The sequence below is a fragment of the Grammomys surdaster genome, unplaced genomic scaffold, assembly GCF_004785775.1.
Source record: "Grammomys surdaster isolate TR1022 unplaced genomic scaffold, NIH_TR_1.0 126158, whole genome shotgun sequence".
Taxonomy (NCBI): domain Eukaryota; kingdom Metazoa; phylum Chordata; class Mammalia; order Rodentia; family Muridae; genus Grammomys; species Grammomys surdaster.
Genome location: NW_021620966.1, coordinates 3546084 through 3557070, shown reverse-complemented (window position 1 = coordinate 3557070; position 10987 = coordinate 3546084). Strand labels below are relative to the sequence as shown.

At 39.3% G+C, this 10987-nt stretch overlaps 1 protein-coding gene across 7 annotated transcripts in view; it reads left to right on the top strand.

The window, feature by feature from the left end:
* Ntng1 (netrin G1) overlaps positions 1 to 10987 on the top strand; it is a 338851-nt gene that overhangs the window by 242036 nt on the left and 85828 nt on the right. For all 7 annotated transcript variants that reach the window (XM_028757374.1, XM_028757371.1, XM_028757368.1 and 4 more), the window contains one exon: positions 10489 to 10661. In XM_028757374.1, coding sequence (XP_028613207.1) covers positions 10489 to 10661 — 173 coding nt within the window. The remainder of the gene's footprint in view (positions 1 to 10488; positions 10662 to 10987) is intronic.

Sequence of the window (10987 nt, the reverse complement as noted above, 5' to 3'; positions counted from 1 at the left end):
GAGGGGGGAGGGGGAGAGGGGAGAGGGAAGAGGGAGAGGGAGAGGGAAGAGGGAGAGGGAGAGGGAGAAAGAGAGGGAGAGGGAGGGGGAGAGGAGAGGGGGAAGGGGAGGGAGAGGGAGAGGGAAAGGGAGAAGGAGAGGGAGAAGGGGAGGGAGAAGGAGAAGGAGAGGGGGAGGGAGAAGGAGACAGAGAGGGAGAGGGAGAGGGAGAGGGAGAGGGAGAGGGAGAGGGAGAGGGAGAGGGAGAGGGAGAGGGAGAGGGAGAGAGAAGGGGCCTATGTCCCTTTATTCCTTTTGAGGATATGTTGTTGATGGTCTCTTCCTAAATAATATACCCCTTTCTAATCCCAATATCCTAGAGAGAATTCTTACAAAAGCCTACATGGGGTTTCATAAGTAGACTTACCTGAACAGAATTAGCCAGTGTTTGCAATTGAACCCAGGTTTCATGGTCATATTTCACTGTGTGTAAAGTCTGACTTTGACCCATGTTAAATTAATTAAACCATTTCTTTACACTAAGACATTCTCACGGCTCTAGTTTTGAGGCCTCTTCTGATGTCTAACTGACAGGAGGTCATGGACTGACTATTACAGTGGTATTGATGAGCCCAGTGGCCACGGGCTACTTTTGCTTTCTTAGTAATGCCATTTCTCTTGAACTACATCATAGCTCATTGCTGTTTTAAATTCTGTCACAAGTGCTTTTGTTTCTTTGCTTTATAATCTTTAATTCTAAGATTTACATTTTGCATCATTGCAGATGATGCACAGTTTGCATCATTGGTCATGAAGCAGGATGCGCGTCCTACAGCTATAGTTGGGTAATCAGTCACAAAGTGGGATCAGGTTCTTATTGGCACCAGTTTTTCCTCTTTTGTGTTTGTTTTTTGTTTTTGTTCTTATTTTTTGTTTGGTCATTTGTTTTTGCCTTTAAAACCTTGTCTTTTCTAGAGGCTAATAAAACTAGGCCACCAAGTATTGGGAATAAAAACAGTCTGTGCCAGGTACACACTTTTTTTTTTTTTACTGGATATTATCTTATTTCTCAAGAAAGGAGAATTAGAAGAAACCTATTTCCCCCAATTTTCCATACCACCCATGGGAATCTAATTCAATTTCCTCTCAAAATTTTTAGTGAAAACTAAAGTACAGACTAAGGCTGATGAAGTGGCTGCTCTATTCCTGCACAGAGAGCTGGCTATTCTGTTTTCTTTCCATAGAGATATTTATCTAGCCTGCTCCATGTACTCTAACTCTCATATATCTGCTTAGATAAGCCTTGCCTTAGGAAAGCAAGCATACACACTGAGGAGCTACTTAAACCTAGGTGAAAGAAAGTGTCCCCTGTGTGATTCTAAAACAAAAAGTAGGAGTTCATTAGTATGAGCCACAGAATGGATGAATATGAACTTCCTGGATACATCAAAAGTCCTTCTGACTACTAAGACTATCGATGTGGTCCTCACTGTAAACCAGTATTACAGGTTGTAAATGATACCACGGAGAAGACAGTAGGTACATCGAAAAACAAAAATGTGAGTTCATACTCCTGTTTCTCCAGACTCCAAGCTCCTAGGACCACAGTGTCTCATCTCTTACAAAGCCTAGCTTCTTGAATGCTAGGAATCTGTAGGAATCTATATCTCTGGGTGTGGACACCTCAGTGTTGGTACACTAACTCTATGAATAAAGCAAGCATCAGGGGTCATCCTTTAATTACAACCTTTTCTGGGGTTATTTTAGTTTCAATTTAATAAGCTCTTTACTTGCCAGTCTTCAGAACAGAATGGTAACTTGGACTGCAGGATGCATCTTGTAGTGTCTTTTTCTCTTTGGGCTAACCATTAGCTGGATGCTCATAAGTTTAGTAACAGGTCACACAGTACCATCATTTCTCTGCACCGATCTCAGACAGTGCACTATCTGAAATGTATAAGCTCCTATTTTTAATTTTACAGTCATGGCACTTTACCCTTGCTAGCTAGCTTAGAAATAGGAAACGAAAAGGGCTATTTTTGATATCACTTAAAATAACCAGCAGCTTACTGAATCATGTAATCAGACAATTCATTGTAAGCAAGTTTTGGGTCTCAAGAAAGGGTTAAATGAAACTTTTAAAAGGTTTTTAAGATGCAAGGTATCTAGCTTATTTTACTTAGTAAGATCAGAAAAGACTGGCCCCAGTTCTGTCACTCTGAAGGTGAGCAAACAACCTTATACATTTTTAAACGGCCAAAGGATCATGATGTCGGTGAAGGACAGATCATGATCTTCATCTTTGTTTTAAATCCCTAAAGAAATCTGCAGCTGCTATTACTTGTGCTTCTAAAGCATGTCTGTGAGAATCCATATACAGAAGAAGAGACTCCAATTAGTCAGGGTTGATACTCAAAATGCTTGTGGCAGAAGAACCTTTCACTCTGGATGGCAAGTAGTCCTTTTCTTCTGCAGAGGCAATTCCTTAGCTCCTGGTGTCTTCTCCTACTGTACAGCTGTCCAAATGCAAACCCACTGATCCAGTCTCTTTTGCTCTTCCACACACATGCATGGGGAAGCTTATTTTTAAAAAGTTTATTATTAGCAACTTTCTACTTCAACTTGCACTTTACATATTGTATATTTTACTAAAAGTACATTCAGTGATAAGCTGCCCTCAAGTCTGTTATTAAAGGAAGGAATGAATAGGAGGATCCTGGAAAAAATTGTGACCACTTTTATTCCTTGTGGGATTATGATCAATCCAGACATAATGATGATGGTAGTAATAATATTTTATGTTTATTAAGTACTTAACCACATACACACGCAAAGATAGGTTAGTATGAGCTTATAATAGACATATGCCTGAAACAAAGCAGATGTTTCTTTCTTGCTCCTTTCAGTTGTCAGGCAGACACTCCAGGTTTGACCTATTTTTCCCCAACTGTAGTTGGGTCAGTCTGAGAGCCATGGTTCCTCATCCAATGCCACCCACATTCCCTGATTCCTCTACTCTCCAGTAGCAGAAACCAGAGGAACAAGCCTTTATCACATGGACCTATGGAAGACACTTACTTGCCACAGAGGCTTCTATCCTTCCACATTCTTTCAACAGTAGAGGTTGTATCTCTAATGGCTGAAAGTGAGTTCATCATCTGTAACTTAGAGACAATATGGACTCATCAGCCTAAGTCCTGATTCCATCATAATTAAATAGACCAACTATTATAATTTTATGGACTATGTTCTATGTATGTCTCCTCTTCCTATACAATAGATTATATGGTCTTCCTTTTGAATACCTGTAGGCATTTCTAGGTTGCTTCATACATGGTGTCCGAATACTTACAGGAAGAATTGATAGCTCAATTGATAGTAGACATGGCAATTATATAAATATTAATATTTAAAAGACACGTATTGGGGCTTTTGTGCTAGATAGTCACCGCGGTCATGGATTATTTTGTTCAGTTTCCGCAAGAGTCCTTCGAAAGATCCATTTGTTGTCTGTAATTTATCAATAAAACAACTGAGGCTAAACCATACTTTAAAGAGAGAAGCCCCCTAAGCATTAAGAACAGGGCTCTGGAGGCAGGCTGCCAATGCTCTGAATGACTGCACCATCTTGGTCTGAGGTTTTTATAAACTCCTTGGTGTTCAATTGCATCACCTGTAGTTATTAATGCCAAACGCTTGACATTATTATGAAATTTGCAGAAATATGTGTGGTATCTACAAACAAATAAACAAACAAATAAAACCCTTTGTACAGCGCCATGTGCTTAGAAGTATTCTGTCCACATTAGCTCCACATCGTTGTTTGTTAAGTTAGTCATCTGCAAATAATTATTTTCTTTTTACTCTGGCAAAATACCAAACAAAAGCAACTTAAGGAAAGAAGGCTTATTCTGAGTCACAGTTTGAAAGAACATTCCATCATGGTGGGCAGGGCATGGCACAGAGTGTCGGATGATAACAAACATTACATTACATTACAAGCACAGTCAGGAAGCTAAGAGTGGGGAATGCTGCTCAGCTCCACTCTTCCTTTGTAGTCAGACCAGGACTTCAGCCCGTGGAATGCTCACCAACATTTAGGGTAGATCTTCTGGTCTAGAATCTCCATCACCAAACAGGCTCAAAGGCTTATTTTTTATGATGATTTTAAATTTCATCAAGTTAATAATCAAGATTCACCATAAATTCATCTGTGGGTTAATAGCAAGTAAGTGGAAACATCAGCATTTGGAGTCACATTTTTTAATGCTAACACCAGAATATGGAATCCGTAAGTTCCTTTATTACAAACTCCATTTCAAATAGCCTACTGAGGTAAGAGCCAGGAACTCACATGTCAGTGGAGAGCGAGATAAGGAGCTGCAGAGGCAGAAAAGCATGACAGACTCATTGTATATGATTTCCCTTCTATTTTAAAAGATATTTACAATGCTCCAATGTCAATGCTGACACATTTTCTAAAACCATTTATATAATCAAAGGTAATCCAGAGAGGGAACTGTAATGAAAAGCAGATTCGGGTCAGTTCTGGTAATGGCTAAAACATATCTTGTATAGCTATTGAAAAGGCGAGTTGAGACTCAGTTCATTAAGTAAAGGATCACTAACACATAAAGTCTTACATGTGGAAATTTTACAAAAGCATTAGACTTTGTGACTTCATTGCTAGGGTCCTACTCTGTGCCTGAAATATCTGTGAGGCTTTAACTTCTTTTACTTCATGACAAATCCTTCCAGGAGAAAGTAGATAAACCTAGAACCTGCAAGATAGATAGAACTTGGCTCTGCTTTCTGTTTTACTTTTAGATAGAAAGTTTCCCCTTGTCCTGTGTCCTTATTGAAAACATTTCTAATAGACTACACAGACCTCTAGCTGGCAGGAAATTCTGGCCCAGAATAGATATATTAAGTTATAAAGAAAAATCGGGCAGACTGCATGGGTTTTTCATACCTACTGGCAGGTGGCATAGAACTAAATATTGGAGCGATTTTATAAGCAAGATTAAATTGACTCATGACAGCTGGTCACTAAAATACAGGAAGTACAGACCTGGTTGAAAGCAAGAACATGCTGGTGTTCATTAAGTTTGGAGCACAGAATAGAGCTTATTTTTGTTTAAAAGTCTGAACGAGAGGCTCTTATTTGACAGTGTCTGATATTTGTCGCTTGTACACAAATAGATCTTCAAGATACATGCAAGTCAATTAGTTCTATCTTCAGTATCTTTATACGAGTTCTCTGTATGTAAACATGAGTGCATAGGCTCAGCTCTTCAGAGCACCAGATATTGACTATCAGCAGAGACTTAGATCTCTGCCTGTACACTTCCTCTCCCACAGTGACAGGAGACATGGGAACTGGATGACCATGGAAATGAATAATGAATCTGTCAGAGACAAGTGGGATGGATCAGAAATCTGCCCTCCACCCATCACAAGGCCAGAGGTCATGGCATCAAGAATTGAGAGCAATCTGCCAACACTGAAATCCATTTTCTTTTCTTTTTTCTTTTTTTCTTTTTTTTTTTTTTTACCTTCAGAGGAAAAGTCACTCTGGTTGGCAAGGGCTCTAAATAAAGGAGTTTGGCTTCTGAATGGAATAGGAGTGATGAGGATAAAATGAGCTGTGGAAAGGGAAAGGGAGTTACTTCCAAATACAGGCCAAAGCTGTGGTACCATTGCATCTACTTTTCACGCTTGGCTCTTACACATCACTATCACAAGGATTAGGGGGAGCAGCTGCAAATCCACCCAGGACCATCAGATTCACTTCTCGGAACATGTTAAGCACTATCCAGTGCCAAAGCAAGGTTTCACCAAGCACCAGCTAAACCAGGGTTGCCTTCCTAGCATGAGTACCTGAAGATAAAAGGCACAGGCTCCACCATGACTATGTTGTTCCACACCTCGGGCTGTGTCCTTTTCCTAGATTTTTCAGGGTCATTATGAGATAGCTCTTAGGTTTATTTTCAGTCATCTGGCAAACCCACGAGAGTTTAAATTAAAATTAAATTGGGTTTATAAGATCTCACCAATTTGATAGAATTTTCTTTGCCAAGTATGGAGTGATTTTTGTGAAAACTAACAAGGCACGTGACAGATATTAGCATACATCATAGAGTGTTAGATGTGCTCCATTGCTTACTAACCCTCCTATCAGTCTGTTGCTATGCTAGACACAGTATGACACACACATGAAGTTTCTACCTTCATAGGGTTTCTTTACTTTCTAGTCACTTGTTTAAACATCTAATACCATCTGGGCACCTATAATGTGTCAAACATTTGCTCCATGCTGAGTTTGTTGCAATAAATAGGCAGACAGGACTATTGCCTCTCAGTGAGGGCAACATCAGAAAAACAACTGATACAGCCCAAATCTATTGCAGAGACATTGTGAGATTCATGTAGATGCACGGAAGATTAGTGTTCTACATGGTGGGAAATGCATTTCATTGACTGACAAATGATGTTTGAATATCAGGTAGGAACCAGGCTCTGAACATTCAAAGTTCACATCTAAATGGAAGAATTACAGAGGTGAAAGAGATATGGGATGGAGAAGAAAATGTTGAAGTAAGGATAAATAATTTATAATAGTTCCTGTAATGTAGAGTTCAAAGAACCAAGGATAGAGTTAGGATTTTTAACAGTAAAGCTAGAAAAGAAAAAGGAGGTAAACTGCACAGGGATTTGAAGGTATACCACAGGGCTTAGACCCTATCCTGATAATAATACACAGTCTTACAATAGTTCTAAGTTGGGAATGAGCCAAAGGTATTATTTGAGTAAAAGATTGATTGAAGCTAAGAATTGGTGTTGTGCAGAGAGAAGTGTAACTACAGTATTCACTTCTGTTTAGAAGTTGTTGTAAAAGACCAAGTCACACTGATAGTCACTACCAAGGACATAATCTCTGCTAAAACTAAGATACCGAAAGAGCAGGCCTCTGAGGACTTGGCGTGACATGGAGGGATGAGCAGTTAGGTAGAGCATGAAAGTGACAGGGATGAACCATTCTTGGTAAACTGAGATAAAAGAGGTCCCGTTGGCCAAAATGATGATTTCTGAGACAGAAAACTCAGAAATGGTTGTAAATAGGGGAAGGAAGCTCAGAAATTTGGCTTGGGTCCTTTCAAACTTAGGACCACGAGGCATTTTTGATAAATACATCTGAGACCAGTGGGAGAGACCTGTGATGAGGACGTAGATGCAGGGATCGTCAACACATTGATTGCATACTGTTACCTGCTGATAACAGGAGAAGCTTCTGTGGCCTCCTGGAGGAAATAGAGAATCTGAGTCTCCTTAAATTTTCTTCATATTTTCAGGGAAATTTTTGCATTTGAGGGTTGATGAGAAAGATAAATTGGTTATAAAATGTCTATAACTGAAGAAAACTTAAAACAACAGAAGAAAATGAAGGAAAAAGAATGTCCAAGGCTGATAATATTAAGATAGAAGCCAAATGAATAGCCTGTGCAGACGCTAGACAATAGACAGGGTCCGGTAGTTGAGCTCAGGCAGCCAGTAGGCATAGTCAGAAAGTGAAAGTAGTATTCCACAGTCAACAATTCTGAGGAAGCCAAGGCATGTGAGAATATCCATTGAATTTCCCATAGAGAAGATATGGATGATTTTAACAGGAGACACTTGCTCCTTGGAGTGAGTGAAAAAGAGGAGAGTTAATGAAGAAGCAAACACATGAGAGTCAAAAAGACAAGTGAAGCAATGTCATGCTTAGGATTTTGTTGTTGTTGTTGTATATTGCTTTCATCAACTTGACACAAGCTAGAATTATTTGGAAAGAAGGAATCCCAATTGAGAAAATGCCTCCATAATATTGGATTGTAGGCAAGTGTTGAGGGGGGAGCATTTTCCTGAGTAACAATTGTTGCAGGAGGGCCTAGCTCACTGTCCTGAGCAGGTAACCCAAGAGTGTATAAGAAAACAAACTGAAGAAGAGAATACTATTAGTAAGCAGCGATCTTCCATGGCTGCTGCTTCGGTTCTGGCCAAGAGGTTTCTTCCCTACTTAGGGTTCTGTTTTAGGACCGCTGGATGATGAACTATAAGCTGTGAGATGAAATAAATCCTGTCCTCCAAAGTTGGTTTTGGTCATGGTGTTTTATCACATCAGCAGAAAGCCTTAACTAAGACAAGAAAGTAGCTGGAGAAGGCCAAGTACATGTGGATACTGCTCTTTCTAGAGCATAAAAGGAATCATACACTGAGTTAATAAATTTTTAAAAAATACAAAGAACTTTAAGTAACAATTAAACAAACCAACACATGGAAGTAACTTAACTGATCACAAAAGAAATCCTGGAGATGTGTATGAGTTTTGATTAAGGGTTGTGTACTGAGTTGAACCTTCAATAACAAGCTTTTAGACAAGTAAGAACGAATCTTTTAGTGTAAGAAATCTGTGAAAAAATAGTAGCAACAATCTACTACTTTTGTTATTCAAAGAATATTTTATCCCAGCTAATATAATGTCTTTAGAATGGAAATTGCCTGACCTCAAAGAGCAGTTATGAGTATGCACATATTAAAAGTTGCAAAATATATAATCCAGTTCATACTTACTGTTCACATTCTCAGTCTCCAAAGACGAAACAAGCATATTCTTTTGGGTGACATTGTTCATTTCCTCATTTGAAATTTTTAGCACCAGATAGGATGTTAAATCAATGGGAGCTGGTGCTTCTCGTGCTTGGGTTTCAAACATCCTCCATACGTACAAACACATCCATAAATAAAGGTGCTAATGTCAGGAAAGAACAAGGTCTTTTAATAAAATACACTAGCACATGTAACTGCCTGCATATCAGAGACTGTTCTAGGGCCTGGCTGACAATTAAACACTGTTTAAATGAATTACTTCCTTCTTTCCTTTTAGGCAGATGGTGAAACCTTGAATGTTTAAAAAATGCTATTTATATATTTATTGATTTAAGTTGGATTTCTATTACTTTAATGAAACCATCCTTCTACCTTATCACAAATAATAAGTACACAGAGGAAGATATAGCTATAAGTATTATTCATTATGGAAGAGACATTAGGAAACCAAGGCTTGGTCTTCCCAGAGAGATTTGACTGAATGGCCATTGCTTCAAGGACTACTAGGTCACAGTCATGGCCATTCATTTTCTTCCTTGTAGTGAATAGAGCCCATTTGCATCAAAAGGGAATAGCCATTGCTATGTAGATACAACATATGCTACTAGATACACTATGTAGAAATAACACCAGTAGTTAATTCCATTTTCCACCTATAAAAAAGTATTCTGCTATTTTTTTCTGGTTTATGACGTCTTCCTCCAAAGAAAATCCATACCACACCACAGTATTTGTCTTTATAAAACTTTGGCCTGGCTATTCTTACCTAGTTCACAGAAGATTCTCATTTTAACACACCTACACGCAGGTGACATTTCAGTTTCTGAGTCTGACGTATGTTGGTATTTTATCCCCAGTCCTCTCTGTGTGGGTACATATCTCTATTCATGGTCATTCTGCTCTGTGTGGGAACATTCCTATTCATGGTCATTCTGTCAAGGTAGGTTTCCCCCGCCTTCAAGAGTATGGCCTGGAAAGGATGTGAGACAATTTTTCTACCTGCTGCCTTGACAAAAATAGCAAGTTGGACTTCACAATTTCTGTCAAAGACTTTGAATGTGGGAGTGGGTTAGGAAATCATGTGTTCCATTGTCGCTTCTAATATGCCACTCCTCCTCATAAGGCACTATTAGTGACCTCAAATCACTGTCACAGACATGTTTGTTTCTTTATTTTGTATTTTCTAGGATTGCTAGAGTCAGTTGGCCTGTTTCTGAGAGACCTTGTGACTGCCATATAGGTTGATAGATGTTGTGAATAAAAAGTGTAATGATTGCTGTCCTACCTCCCCTGGGGGGAAGGGAGAAGACTTGATACAAAGGTTCCTGCGATTATTTAATCCCAGAATGAGAAAGCCTAATTATAAGCTGTCAATTCCTTAGAAAAATACCGAGTAGCAAGTTGTTTAATGGTTGTCATGTTGTTTTCAACAAATCAGATTTATCTTAATGTTATGGAAAAGACAATATCTTTCTTTAAAGCCAAAGAAACTCATGAACTTGTCAAACTTTTGATGTCACAGATGAACCATCCACTGGAGACAATATGTTGAATGGCTTTAGGGGGAAGTCTTTAGGAGCACAGCTGTCCAAGGTGAGCTTCAGGCCCATGCTGACTGGACTAGTATTAGGCTGCCCCAGAATAGCACCTGCAGATGGGTACATGTCAATGGTCCCTTTTCCAAATGGCCTGTGTTACAAAGCTCCTTATGTCTAAGCCTGCAGGTTCTCCGTGTGTTTCAACACTTGTTTCTGTATAGCACAAAAATTCTATGTGGTTTGAGAGCTCCACGTGATCCTTCTGTAGCTAGACTGCTAAGACCAACTTGACTGACAGTGAATTCTTTGTCTCTCCTCTGCCTAGGTGCAAGTGCAACCTGCATGCCACTTCCTGTTTGTATGACAACAGCAAACTGACATGTGAATGTGAGCACAACACTACAGGTCCAGACTGTGGGAAATGTAAGAAGAATTACCAGGGCCGACCTTGGAGTCCAGGCTCATACCTCCCCATCCCCAAAGGCACTGCAAACACCTGTGAGTAACACTGTTCCCTTACAACACGTGCTGTGCATGCTGAGTTGATTCTCCCTTGATTCCACTTGCAATTGTGACTTTGTCTCTTTCCTTTTCAAATTGCAGAATAAGATTTCTATTCCTGAGTTTACCATTTGTAAGCATGTGTTAGCACTCTAATCGCCTGTTAGATTCAGTCCTCTAACCTTCCCATTTAATGTGTTGTGAAATAGTTCTTAAAAATTACAGAAGCAATTTTGTTCTAAGTAGGTGAGACGGGAGGTGACTTTTTTTTCTTCTCCCAAGTTAATATTCCATGACAATAGTACAAGCCTTGAAAAGTCTCA